Source organism: Patiria miniata, unplaced genomic scaffold, assembly GCF_015706575.1.
Source record: "Patiria miniata isolate m_02_andy unplaced genomic scaffold, ASM1570657v1 HiC_scaffold_9, whole genome shotgun sequence".
Taxonomy (NCBI): Eukaryota; Metazoa; Echinodermata; class Asteroidea; order Valvatida; family Asterinidae; genus Patiria; species Patiria miniata.
In genome coordinates, this window is record NW_024037076.1 from 7851174 (window position 1) to 7866569 (window position 15396).

The window sequence follows — 15396 nt, forward strand, 5'->3', positions numbered from 1 at the left end:
ATAGCAACGGACGCACGTTCGTACGCGATGTCCTATCCAGTCTGTGTATATGGAGATCAATGTTGACAGCGATCGCTCTCTCTGTGCCTGTTAATCGACCGCCATTCATTGTACACAATTTTTTTTGTGCACAAACCAATTGCGGTCCTGGCCAATCCAGCAAGGTTGTCAAGTTAGCGGTTATTCCTCCTGTTTTCACTGCAATTGTAGGCTGAATCTTCATCGTGGATCGTTTTTTACTTCAAGGACCTGTGTAATGGTTATTCCAGGCAAGTTTGGGGTGAGTTGCAGTTGCAATTAGTGTGTAACGGGGACAAAATTGAACATTTTCCAAATTTTTTTGCAAATACTACAAGTTACGAGAAAAATTCGCTCCAGCCCTTATATGATATCACATTTAACAAGTCCTCTTTCTACTGTCGTGCCGCCACCCTCTAGTGTCGTCCCACTTACTGATGATATCACATTTAACAAGTCCTCTTTCTACTGTCGAGCCGCCACCCTCTAGTGTCGTCCCACTTACCGATGATATCACATTTAACAAGTCCTCTTTCTACTGTCGTGCCGCCACCCTCTAGTGTCGTCCCACTTACTGATGATATCACATTTAACAAGTCCTCTTTCTACTGTCGCGCCACCACCCTCTCGTGTCGCCCCACTTGATGATCATCGGTAAGTGGGGCAACAGTAGAGGGTTGCGGCGCGACAGTAGAAAGAGGACTTGTTAAATGTGATATCATCGGTAAGTGGGACGACACTAGAGGGTGGCGGCGCGACAGTAGAAAGAGGACTTGTTAAATGTGATATCATCGTTAAGTGGGATGCAGCACATACAGTGTGCATCTACATGTATATCTATCAGTACCGTGCGTGATATATTACTCATGAGCTTCTAGTGACGTCATAGTCATGCATATTCATTACGCGCTCTACTGTCGTACCATTTTATGCTACCGACTTCCTCCGTGGGAAAGCGCCACTTGACACCAAAGAGCTGGAGTTACCTTAGCTTGAGTAACTCCAGCTTAACAAGCTCATCAGGAATTCACATGTAACGCTGGAGACATAACTACGGCGTGAGACTTTTTAGAGTGTGGTCATTAATACTCTACTTAGTGGAGTGTTGAACTACGGTACCCTTCGTACTAACGCTCCACCGATTTGGCATACTTTGGTGACATGTACACGGTATGCATTTTGTGCATACCCTCGCGATAGTCCGAGTAACTAGGACTCTACGGATCGCTTTTTTAAACATTTGGACTAGTCCGAAAATTTGGGACTCTCAATACTGCGTATGAGAGTCCCAAAACTTAAAGGTATCCATATCGTGCAAAAGTTTGTGCTGCATATAATAAAACCAGTGAGAGTCAAATTTGCAATCTTCTTACTCACTACAGTTTCTTCAATAATCCCCGAAACTTCTGCCTCGCAAAGTTGCTGTTGTGAGCATTGCATCACCAAAAATTCAGCTTTTAATTCAAATTGTGCAGAGAGTTATCGAAATCCAAACGTGAGACATCACGTTAATGTGATGATTATTGAAAAAAATGTGCGCGATGTATGTGGGTACCACACTGCTTTCAAGCACCGCTAGTGGGTTCCATTTTCGTCTGGTGCATTGTCGTGAAAAGCAGTCGTGGAAAGCAAGATTACGAAATGAAATGATGTCATGTTAACTTCGATTTGCTGGCACGTGGGGTTGCATAAATTTGCATTGGCTTCGTTGGACAAGGGGTGATACTCAGACTACAGGAATATGTATGCCTGCAGACTGCAGAGATTGTGGCCTCAAAAAGTGGTGTTCAAAAGCATTGTGTTTACATCAAACTTTGAGGGTGTAAAACATTTTTCAGAAAGGAGAAACTTGCATTGGAATTTGAGATCGGCATGGACAATATTTGGGTAATACCATACAGTTGATGATTTTATTGGGGGTTGGCATACCCACTAAAACACTCGTTGTGGAGGGTGATGGCATATTGCCTGATAGCCTAATTAAATTAAAAAGACACTCGGAGAGTAGAGGCTAAATTGTTCTGTGACCAAGAATGGCTCTACAGTATGTCTGTTGTTATCGCCTTTCTTTGCAGGTGTTTGACATTCTGATGGTGTCTCCTGAGTGATCGTTTGAAGTCATGGAGGAGGAGAAGGTAGTCCATGCAGGCTACCTGCAGCATCGACCTGGAGGAGGTAGGCATGATATAAAGCTAGTATAATAATAACAATAAAAGAACATATCCGCCTAAAAAGACGCTCTTGGTGTGGACTGCTTCAAGTGGTATAGTGGAAATATCCACCTGTGGCAATTATTGAACATTGGATTTCCAGAGGGGAAGTGGAGGTGTATGGAAAACTCCTTATTTAGAAAAACTTTTGCAGTACATTGCCTTTTTTGTGAGTTGTGTGTGGTTCTCAGATGAACCAGTTGTATCGCAGTGGTTCAAACAGCCTGTTTTAGGGTTTTTCCAGCATCTACGAGCACAAAACTTGCAACAAGTCAAAATATTGAATGCTTCGAGTTGTGTAGTAAAACTAGCCACTCGAGGTGATCCATGGACATTCTTTTTTCCCGAGGCAGTTAGACGGAAAATAGGATGCTTCATGGATCACCGAGGGAGGCTAGTTGTACTGCACCACGAGATAAAGCAGTCACTATTTGTTTTATATCACCTCCCTCAGATTTTGCTTTGAAATTGGTGGAAAATGTATTTTTCTCTTCCCAACCACCCCTTCACGAAATGTTTGAACCCAACTCTAGCACCTGGCTCTTGGGAGCAACACGCACTGTGCGCAACCCTCAATGCGCACACCAGCATGCATTTGCACACAAATACCGCTCCATGGAATAGTACTTTGGTTGCTAATGTATACTAGTTTGGTTTGTATGGGTATAGTACTTTTGGCTGTGCACAGAAATATAGTAAAAATAGAAAGTACCATGTGACTCGCTCTCGGCCAATCAAGACACAGAATCTGTGGGTGAGGTGTTCAAAAAACTACTATTAAACCCCTCAAATCTGTCTTTTTCTGGAAATTGCTGCAAAAGCAAATGTTGTATACTCCCTTTAACAAAACTACTTTATTCTCATTTTGGACATCTGCAACTCTCTGAAAAAGGAATTTTATTTGCGCACAAATGAACCTGCCCTGCAAGAACTCAATAATTGGCTACGATTCAATTTTGTGAAGAAATAATTCAATAACTAAATGTTGGTGGATTTTTTTGTTAGATGTGTCATTCTTCAGTGAATAACTTTAATGTTGCTAGAATAAACAGCAATTTTAAAAACAAATTTATTTTTGGAAGTGAAACTGTAATAGCATGGGGAATGCATCTTATGTGCTTTTCAGAACCACAAACACACACAAACACGATACATGGTTCTACAACAAAACCTAGTGTTGTAGAAGTCAAGTCTGGCACAAGTCCTCACAAGTCCATCACATTTCATTAAGTATTGGTCAAGTCGCACATTAGGTACATGTAAATAAACTGTGACAAAAATATTCCCTTGTTGTTGTTCATCCTCTGTGACTGGACTTGTGAAAGGACTTGCAAGTTTCTTTTGACTGGACTCGTGCTTGACCACAGCACTGACAAAACCTTGTACTTACTGATTTTCAATTGTACAACCTGCAAATCTTGATTGACATGACTTTTGTTTTAGGGCAATAATCAGAACATTTTATAGTGGAATAATAATTCATGAAATAAGAATTTTGGGTAAATGTTAAGAGAAACAGGATTTTGATTTGTAACCGTACACATATGTACTTCAATGTTTCTCTGAAGCTCTGGGTCGATGGAAGAAGAAACGATACTGGTTCCAGCTGGATGAAGTGTCCTGCCAGTTGCGATTGTACAAATCCCAGATGGAGCTATGTCACACTGTAGGGTCAGTAGACATACGGGATGCCTGCATATCCATCCTACCAGACCATCAAAACCACATCCTTGTTGCGTAAGTAGATGAGATGGGTCTATAGTGTGTGTACTCCATGGATAGCTAGGAAACAGTACAATGGGCAATAATGGTAGGGTTAATTTCTTCAAACCTACATGTACCATTGTAACAGCTAAAATGCAGCATATTTTTGGTTTGACTTTCAGCTTCATGGCCAACAATGTTTTTATTTTTAAATAGAATTTGATTGTATTTCAAAAGATAAGAATAAGATTCATTTTACACCCCCAAAGTCCATGTACATGTACATGTATATTCACATTGTCACGCACCTTGCTGCTTGAGATTTTTTTACCCACGTATAAACTATCCTCACACGATGTTTGTACATGTACATGAAATGAATATTAACCAGTTAACACTGAAGGACTTGTAAACAGCATGTGGCAATGTACGTATATTCGCGTCGGGGGGGGGGGGGGGGGGGGGGGGGGAGGGGGGAGTGGAGTGACAGCTTAAATCGTCAAGATTTCTCCGAGTCGCTGGGGGTGGATGTGTTATACATGTCAGTTGTTCCCATTGTTTGTATGTACACACCCGTGTGTGAACTTGAACTGGGCCACTGAACACAAGTATTGCTCCATGGTGAGGCCTCAGGGTGTTGCAAAACAAGTACTGTACAAATATTGTACAAATGACTCACAAGAGTCAGTATTTGTGGTGTTTTGCTTAATTTTAAGATTTGGCTGAAATATTTTGTCTTGATAAAAGAGTGTTTTTTATTGCCAAAAATAATCCTGTCAAGTGGTTAACAATCAAATCAATCCAATGCTCAAATGTTGTCACATTCCTATGTGCCAATAGTGATCGTTCCAAACAATATCCCTTCCACCTTTTTTACCATAGGACTTGTATTAGTGATTTAGGTAAACATTTTTTAGGCGAAATTTTTTAACCATCCCAAATCCTCCAAATTCTTCTTTGCAAAAGTGAGGATTTTGCAGGATTGAGGGCACTTGGAAGTTGATGCATCGGAGGATTTTGCAGGATTGAGGGCATAAGGAGTTTTTGTCCCTGCAGGAAAATGGAGGATCCAGGTTACTAGGTCCAATGTGATACATGATGATTTTGAAGAATTCAGGTTATTTCTTACCAGTACTTACCAAACTTTTCAGTGGAGGTCCAGTCACTATTGCAATACATACCAATACTTTGTACACTTTGTACTATGCACATTATCATATCAATGGAGTTCAAGTCACTATGCATTGTTTATGTGCCAAGCTGATTAAAAACCTATTTTTCTGTGTCAATGATCTCACACAACACTGGCCAGAAACCCACTGCAGGATTCTGAAGGATTCAGGCTGTGGGCACCAGTAACACAAATTGGAGGATTTTGGGGGATTCAGGTTATGCGGAGTTTTAACTCTTTGGAATCGGAGGATATTGCAGGATTCAGGTTACATCCTAGCAAAAATGCCTAGGGAGTTAAGGTTAAGAATGAATAAAACCGGAAAATGGGAACGTGCTTCCTAGCTGACTGTAGTTATCACTCAGAACGTGATGGATTCCGTTATTTTCCTTTTCCAATGGATAAAAAAATGGTGCAAAACTGGGCTCCGTGCGTATTGCTACGCAAGTCTAGGTTTGTGTGAAAATATCACCCTGGGAACGCATGACCTCTGCGGCATATGACGTAATCAATTCTATGGTGTATATACCAAGAAGTAATTTGCAAAATGCACATGATGTATGCATAACAAGAAAGTTCAAAATGTAGTTCTGTGGTTTATGCACTGTGAGTTATGCACGTGTGTATTCTTTTTGCCTTGTTTTGTAACAGATTTGCTCTCTACTGTACATACAATGTACATGTACATGTACGTACATGTAGGTTTCCTTAGAAACTGCACATGAAGAAAACTTGATCCCCTGGTATATTTTGTCTTTGGGTCAGACATTTTTCCTGTGCTTGTCAACAGGATCCTGGGATCTTGTGTGGGGAAATGATTGAAGGGAAATGGGTCATGGGTCTGTTTATTTAGGTCGTTGTTTCATTTGAGATATGGGATTGGCAGTTTTATCATGCTTTTTCTAATATAAAAGCTTAAAATAGATGCTTGTGTCTTTTTGATTTTGTTACTGAACTATGATGATGATGATGATGATGATGATGACTGGTAGTGGTATGGTGCCATTGTGGTGATCTGCAGGCCTCGACCTTAAGCTTTTTTTCAACTAGCCACCGGGCAAGTTAACCAAGAGTTTTACTAGCCCGCAGGATTTTTAACCAGCCCACTGGATATCTTAGATTGTAACATGTAAGGCTCATTTAATGACCACTTTGTAACAAGTCTCGTTAAAAAAATGATTTTCAAACTACGAAAGGGAGACACCGGCAATAGTAATGAAACAAGAATTTAGAAATCACTGTCACTGGTTGTAGAGTCTGGATCACTTGCTGATGGCTCTGCCTCATCACGTGTGTCGTCATAATCATCTTTAAGATGATTACATGTATGTGTCATCATAATCATCAAGCTCAGGATCTGAGGTGGATGTTTCTGATGAGCTGTCATTTCTGTCTGATAAATGAAACTTTGTTGCACCTCACTTAGTTTAAAGATATAGTCCATCATTTGTAATTTGTGCATTTTGTTCGTTTGAAGCAACAAAAGTGTCAAAATCTAATGAAGGATACTGAACAACTATCCTGATGAAGTTTCAGCTCAGCTTCAGCTGTATATTCCGAGAAAAACAGCATTCTAGGATCTCAATTTCAAATCAAAAGTTGCTGAATCATGTTTTGAATTGGGCCTGAATTCAGCGTCCGAGACACGTTCTCACTGAGCCGATTGCAGTTTACGCGATGTCGCGCACTGATCCGACGAATTATAGCAACCGCGCGTGCGTGTGCGTCGTGCCAATGCTTGCACGCGCTTCGCTGAATAACAAAACAAACTACTAATTTAAATTTTCCTACGGTGCCAGAAAGAATAATTTCACAGGGAGTTTAGTCCACTTACTATCTTTCAACCAAGTATGTTTTTCAACAATAACTACGCCAGTTACTTTTCGGATTGCTGCAAATGATGGACTATAGTATAAAACAATGATCGTTCTTTTCTTTTTGTATGGTTTATGTTTATATTGAGGTACGCATTTTGTCTTTTGATGTTTCAATTTTGATCTCCATTTTTTTTCCTCATGTTATTTTGGAAAAGGGATGGTTTCTGGTGTGCACTATACATGTACATGAACCTATTCCGAGCCTCTCTCTATGTTTTGTCAAAAGTTTAATTTTTTGTTTATCAATATAAAGTACGAGTAGAACAAAATGTTTGAAATTTATTTAACTACATTTTACATTGAATTCAAATTTGAAATCAGTGTAAGTAAATTTAATCAAAGTACACTGAAAACCGAAGTGAAATTACATTGCAACTCACAGGTAAAGAGTAGTTATTGCCACATCATGACTATGATTGACTATGAAAGGTTTCTCTCCCTTTTTGCATATAATTTACACTTTTTTCCCTTAATTTACCGAAAAATTGTGTAAATAAAAATCTGTCCCCAGCTCTATTGGTAGATTGGCAGCAAGACAAATTGTAACGTTAAAATGAAACACAAATTGCATGTGTTCTGGCATCCGACAGAAATTATAAATCAGTGATTGCAGTTTTCACATGGTACAACACAATTTGAAGCAGGCATTGTCATTTTTTTATACCAAAAATATACCGTAATAATAGATAATAGCGTTGAGAAATACTGACATCGTATCGGGAATCGCTGGTGAACTAGAAAATTCTCCCCATGTGCTTCGGAAAGCAACACATGCACACCGGGATCTGTCTTGTCTGGGCATTTCTAGAGCACTGAAGGGTTTTGTGCCAATAAGTGCTGATTGTGGTTGTCATAAAAGCAAACAGGTCCTTTTTGAGTTCCAATCTTCTCAGATTTCTAATTTCAACAAAGAGTTTTAGTTGTAAAATGTCAAAAACATAATTTTTCTTCTCGAAACTAGTTCTAAAAATTTTATAGACAGATCCATTTATATCTTCGGGGTGCTTCAATCTTTTTACATTTTTAAAGAGTTTTACATTGTTCTCCAATAAATACTTTATGAAAAACAAATGGTGACGTTCAAGAACTAATTTGGAAACAGGAAAATATTTCTTACTCCTAGAAAGGATTATTTGTAATGTTAAAGCGGAAGAAATACAGGCGAATCGGTCTTACGAAAGCATACCCCCTGACCGCAAATGATGTGGTCCAAACCTGGCACAAGCACACTACACAGCATGAAAACTCCACGTGTTCATAGAGAATACGTATGCCTACTCACACACTTTCGGATCGCAGTTTATTTCAGCTTCTATCGCCGGCGCCATAACATCGTACGGCCTGTGCGCAATGATTGAAGCTGCTGTGCTAAATAGCCTGGGCAGCGTTAAAAAACAAACCAAACGGAAGGAGATTTTTCTTAGCCAGGAAAATATATAGGGCCTAGCGTACCGGCGCGAAAATAGTAAGCGTAGTGCTCATTTCCCAAAGTACTAGCTGGTGCTAGCACCTGGCTTCATTTCTTTGCTAGCCCAGCGGGCAATTTAAAGAGCACCATTTACTAGCCCGCAGCAGTTTTTACTAGACATTGTACGCCGGGTTAGCATTAAGGTCGATGCCTGGTCATCTGACATGTACATGTACATGTACTGCTGGCATAAAATAGGAGTGGAGTGGGGTCCCCCCTCCTCATAAAAAGAAACACAGAGAATTTGTTAATAACAAATAACAGTACCAAAAAGGTTTTGAAAGGAAATTTGCCCATTAGAAGGCCCCGAAAAAGACCAATCAAGATGATGGCTAACTAAAGAGAGTGTTTTGTACGGAGTCAAGAAAAAGAGTAAATTTACCATTGATGATGTATTTGCACTGGGAAAGAACAAGCTGCTGGGAATACAGACATTATATTCTAAAGCTAGGAAAGTACCGGTACATGTATGTACAATGTTTTGCAATGTACAAAGATGTTCTAGGCGTTCTTTCTGCCAGTTCCAGAACATTTAGTGCTGAAATAAAACTAAATTGCATTATGTCTATAACTACTGCATATTGAGCATGTGGGACAGTGATACTGAATGGATTGCCGGCCATAGTGCTGCAACTGATCCTCAAAGTTCGGTTCGGTTCGCTTCGGTTGCGGTTCGATCATATTTTTTATCATCGAATTTGGTTTGGTTCGACTTCGGAAGTGCATACATAATGTACATGTCCATGGTACAATGTATAGGACTACAATGAAAAGCATATAGGCCGTTCCCCTGTTCAAACAAACACGTGTGTACTGTGCACGTCTGACAGAAATAGGCACCGCAATTTCCACATGCTATACCACACAAGTTGAAGAAGGAATCTCATTTTTGTTGTGTAAGCAAAATACCATAATAATTGAGTTTATGACGTTGAGAAATGAACATCGTAAATTGCTTTATTGTACATGTTACCGGTACCTATCGCGGCCATCGGGCTTTCCCGGCCCGGCGAACTATGATCAAAATTAGTTTCCCAATTCCCACACGTGCTGATTTCAATTTGTTTTCCGGACGAGTTCCATCCGAGATAGCTCCATGGTCCGAGCATACCTTGAGCACTAAAACCTTGCTTCGTGGCAATAATTGCTGATTAGTTTTGTTCTAAGAACAAACAGGTCCTGAAAACATAAATATTTTTAGCAACAAGCTGACAAATAGCTACTGTAAAAAATAAATTAACTTTTCGATTCGCGAATTTTACCAAATTCTCATTCTGTGGACGGATCCATTAATTTAGTAAAGGGGTGCTCCACCCTCTTTTGGGAGATTACATCGTTTTTCGTTTAAATTTTTTTCGAAAAAAAATATATGACAATGATTAAGAACTTATTCTGAATGAGGGAAAGGTTTCTGACTCCATAAAAAGTATTATTTGTAATTTTGACCAGGTGAAAAAAATTAAAATGCTGGTAAATTGTGCTGAGGAAAGTTCACCATTCACGCAAATGGTTTGGTCCAAACAGAGCACACTTTTCATTGAGAGAATTGCAGGTGTCTGTGTAATAGAGATCAGTGGTGCTGAGGTGCTTAAGATGTTTTCAAAGTGTATCGGCCCCGATATCCTATTGTACATGTATACCTAGCTAGAACATCGCAAATAATGAAGATGAATGCGGTGACTTTTCAACATGGTAAATTCAATCATCCGTGCGCGTTGATTTTGCCCTTTCCTTGCAAGCTTAAGCATTCCTAGCGCTATCAACAAATACTTGCCGAACTCTTCTGAAACGACATTTGGGTTCGGTTCGATTCGGGTTCGGTTCGGAAGGCCAAGTTCGGCTATTTTTAGTTCGGTTCGGCAGTTCGGCTGCAGCACTAGAATGTCCTTCATGTAATGATGCAATGGTAATTTCAAGAATGTTTAGGTTATTTGTTAAATCATTACACCTTATTGCAAACTGCCATTTGCAGGTTAGCAAATTTCTGTGCAGTGTCATTGGCTTTATGTAGTATTTACAAGGCACAGTGGTTTGCATTGTGCTATCTGTTAACTACATTTGTAATTTCCACATGAACGGGTGAAAATCCGTGCTGCTCAGGTACTTATACCTTATGATAGGGACCATTAATTAGAAACGGTACTCGTACACGATACATGTGGCTTGAATAACAGTTGGTTGGTATTGAAATCCCCATTTTGCATGGTTATTTCATCTGGCACACTATGGGCAATGTGCATTTCACATCAGGATGCTAAGATGTGAAAATGTGGGTTTGGTGAAGTAGCCACACAAATTGATGATGTTACCAGCTAGTTTTTTGGAGCCACGTAATATATATCTTGTACTTGCACTATTTCTAATAGTCCCTAATAGTCAAATATGTCATGCAAAATTGTCTGTTGTTGAGCTTTATTTATTTCTGAATCATTGTTGAGCAAGGTGTTAGGGCTACATGACATGTAAATGTACATTTGTAAATGCATGCACTGTCTTAGTGGTTAGGTTCATCTAAGTAGTCTGGTAGTTGGTTATGTGTAGGTTCATGGACCAAAAGGTTAACTAGCGGTTGGTTCGTGACACACTGTACCTAGTATGAACGACACTAGTTAAACTAATGTCATTCAATGACAGTGAGAAAAGGCAGTTGCACATCAGCTCATCAATTTTTTCAACACTTGATGTTTCTGTTTATTTACACAAATAATACATGTAGTTAGTGTGTAGTTTGGGACACCTTACATAATAATAGGCAAAAGATTCAACATTGTACAATGGTGACAAAAGTGTCAGAATCGTAAACTAACATGGAAAACGTATGCAATGAAAATGAAATTTAGCACGCACAGTTTTCATTTTTTGTTGATAGTTGGTCCCCTCTGCACAATGCTATGAATATTGCTATTGATAACCAGCTATAAATCGTAGCACGACCAGCTGCGGTAGGCTGGTCCTGAATAGTAGACTAGACTACAATGAAGTCCAACCATCATCGACTAGCGTGCGTTCGTTCAGAGTTAGTAGAACTACGGTTAAGGCCAAAAAAAAAAAATAGTTCTGCTTCCAATTACATGGCATTCAAAAATAGGTTAGGTAGGTAGGGAATTTTTTTTTTTGCAAATTTTGTTTGTGTACCATCATACGGAGGTGTAGTTGTCTGTGTACAGTCAAGGGTAAAAGGTGGAAATCGATGGTTTTGGGTGTTTTTTCTCATTTTTCCTATAAAGAATTAGGGTAGGGGCTGTCAGAATAGGGTAGGTAGGGAAACCGGAAGCAGAAGTATTTATTTTTGGGCCTAACTATGGTCTTTGATGAACTTACCTACTGACACTGTAGCAACTTGCTGGCTCAGTAGGAAACTGGGTGCGTATCTGGGGCCGTATTCACAAAACTCAAACTTAAGACAATACTTAAATCTGAGCACCCTGCTAGCTTAAGTGGGGTGCTTAATTCGGTATTCACGAAAGATCTAAGCACCCCACTTACCGGTATCTTAGTGCTCAACTTGACTGAAGTTTCAAATGAATCACTCTTGCTCATGCGCAAACCGTTTACGTCATAAACATTCGTAGGATCACTAATGTTGGTTCAGTAAATTAAAGAAAATGATAGACTCGGTTCAATGTATCACAGTAACTGTAATTTAAAATCATATCCTCTTTCTTATCGTGTACAAATTGTGTGTGCGTTTCCTGAACATTATCAATAAAACTCAACAAAACTCAACAAAACAATCAAAAAATCTGTTGGAATTTCGAGGAACTGCAATCCTAAGGCTGTCAGACATTTACTTCATCTTGGCTTCCCTTCCCAATAGTTCGGTATTTACGAGGATTTGTATTAGGCCTATCCCATAGACAGTCCATTTTTGTGCCTAAAGATTACAAGCCATTGGACAGAAATAAAGCCGCCGTGACACCCTAGTGCCCCACTTAACTTTCAAGACTTAGATCTTGAAAGCATTCACTGACTCATTTTCGCGAACCAAGTCAAGTACATTGTAAAATCATCTTTTGAAAACTGGTTTTTCCTATGTTTTGTCCTGTTATGAACAGGGGATATAAAAACATAATTAATATACAGACGTACATGTACTTATTAACGATTATCACTAAAATAGCTGGGGCTTCTTTTTGCAGGAAATCAAACTGCGTCGGAAGTCCTGGGCCGGTTGAAATGTCAGAACCCAAGGGGGACTAGGGCCGAAATGTGCACATGTGCAATATGTGTACTGTGTTAACCAGTTATATTATTCCAAAGCAGTTTGTCTAGACTAAATATTCTGTGTATAGGCCTACTATTTGGGTGATGACTTTACAAGGACGTGATTAGTGTGGACTCTTATCACAAGTCCCTTTGAGGTTAATCAACTTTACTCTTTTATTGTAGGAACCATGTATATTGTACATGTAGAAATTACCACTATACTATGTAGAAAAAACAACTGCACAACGCTCGTAAGCCTTGGTCGGAAGCCTGTCTAGGAGAAGGAAAACTCTGATCATAAACCCGGATAGGTAGAGCCCACAAACCTTGGTTGGCAGTACACCTACGCACAGTCTAGCGCGGGCAATGGCGAATGAGGGGCTGTGTCCCTCAACGACCAGCATAGTCCTGAGAGGAGTGGCGCCCCAGGTCTTATTAGCCTTGAAATGAAAACCAATGACGAATCTCACTACAACAAATTTTATACAGTCCTGGGAGTGGACAGGAGCAATGCTGCGGACAGCGGCGCTGGCCAGGTCTTTAGCCTGGCAGTATGACAGTGCCCCCCCCCCCCCCACAGGAGGAGGTCGCCTGACAACAGCACTAAGTCCAATGTGATTCTGCAATGCAGGAGGCAGTTCATTATGGTCACCTTCAACGCAAACACAGCGAGGGAAGAGGTGAGGGTCAGGGAGATGGCCCATTGTGCAGTGAAGTGTGAAGTGGAGATTTTGGGTGTGCAGGAACACGGGAGAGTTCATTCGGACCTGCTTGTGGTTGAGAGAGTGGAGGATCCTGACTGCTGAGTTCCACAGCAACCCAGTCACAACCGTCCTCGTTGTTTACTCCCCATCCAATGTATCACAAGTAGAGGACGTGGAGTTGTTGTATGAGCACCTCACAGCAGCTGTCAGGGACGTGCCAGCTCATAACTTCTTGGCCATCTTGGGCGATTTCAATGCCAGACTAGGGCCTGAAGATGCACTGTACATGTATCATGACAGCAGTAAAAGAAGTGGTATGCATCTGTCCGAGTTCATGACTGAGCACCAGCAGGAAAAAGAGAGGGAAGAGGCATACCTTCCGAGACCGAGGCAACTTGACTACATTCTAGTACGGAGGAAGTGGAGGAACAACATCTTGAATGCTGAACCCTTCAGCTCGTTTGCTTCAGTGGGATCTGACCACACAGTCATCTCCATGAAAGTGACGCTGAGTCTGAGAGTACCAAAACTAAAGGGGGGGGGGCCTTGTATGTGCCTATTTAACATCCGAAACAATTTTGCTTTCAAAAATTCTGTAAATAACTCCCCTGGTTGAGAAAGCATAAACAAACATAACATTAATTTTGGAGCACAAACAGTTTGTCTTTAAACATATGTGTTGCACTTCAAGAAGTTGAGTGACGACTGCATTTTACTGCCGAACCTTGCATGGTGTGGACGATTGGAAGAATGAAAGTACATGTATAAGTTGTAGCTGTGCACAGATAATCAACTGTGTGCTGAACATGCATTCATTCACGTCCACTTTTCTCCCAATTTTTGTTACACTGTATTTTTAAGAGTATGAGTACAAGTACTTTTCCATGAGTACAAGTACGAGTACTTTGCCAGTATGAGTACGAGTATAGGGAATTTGTTTCTTGTGAGTACGAGTACCGGTACGAGTACAATTTCATGAGTACGATTACGAAAAAAAGTACTCGAGTACGAGTACAAGTAACTACAACACTGCTCGCAATAGATGTTTGTGGGATACAAACCAACATGGACCAATAGGCAAAACATACGCCAAGTATTTTCAATAGGAAAGATTTCCATACATACGAAGTTCACTCAACACCCTGTGTACAAACCCTATGAGATTGGACTGAAAAATTCTAAGTGTTTTCTAAGAAAATGCTTGTATTTTCTCACTGCTCAAATTGACTTTGATGACATGAAATTGCTATCTGGGGGCTTGTTAGTCAATACAGAGGAAAATTAGTGAACTTCGTATATGGAAATATTTCCTTTTCAATATTTTGAACACATTTATCAACACTTTTAAACTGTCCATATTTATAAAAAGAGGTGTGCATGATGCATGGTGTACAGTGTGACATAGAATAGTTGCTTGAAATGGGTATCACATGACCAAACTATCTCATTGTGTAAACATACATGGTCAAATTTCTTTTAACCCTAAACTCTCCAAATCCATCAAAATCCATTGCCCTGTATGGTAGTGGTGGTGTTGTGGTGGATTTCAGCGGGTTTGGTCCTAAAGCATTATGTGAAGCAGGGTCAGTGATGGATTTTGGCAGACTCGGTCCAGTACTTAGTAACAGACACTAGGGAGTTAAAGGTTAAGAAATTGACTGTAGTGGGGAGTTGCTCTTGAAATGCTCACTTAAAAATAATATCTATACACAACATTTAAAATTACATTTCTCCCCTAATCATTAATTCATAAAAAGTAATCATACATTCATCATACATGTAGTTACACAATATGTACTATGCATGTATTATCTGAAATAATTGCATGAGTACATGTACATGTATGTTGAAGATCCATAAAAACAATGCAAAAGACACACCTGTTATTCCCCAGGATTTTTCCACCCTCTCAGCATTGAATGGCCTGTGGTGTGTACTGTAAATTAGGAACGAAATGCCTAGAATGTTTTCAGTCTCTTTGTACTAGAACTTTTTGCAAGGACAGTAACACCATACAATGTACACGTCTGCTTGTGTA

At 40.0% G+C, this 15396-nt stretch overlaps 1 protein-coding gene across 2 annotated transcripts in view; it reads left to right on the forward strand.

Moving 5' to 3' along the window:
• Window positions 1–15396, forward strand: part of LOC119720237 (TBC1 domain family member 2B-like) — a 56347-nt gene that overhangs the window by 3663 nt on the left and 37288 nt on the right. For both annotated transcript variants that reach the window (XM_038189856.1, XM_038189857.1), the window contains exons 2-3: window positions 2094–2193; window positions 3797–3965. In XM_038189856.1, coding sequence (XP_038045784.1) covers window positions 2139–2193; window positions 3797–3965 — 224 coding nt within the window. In that variant the 5' untranslated portion in view covers window positions 2094–2138. The remainder of the gene's footprint in view (window positions 1–2093; window positions 2194–3796; window positions 3966–15396) is intronic.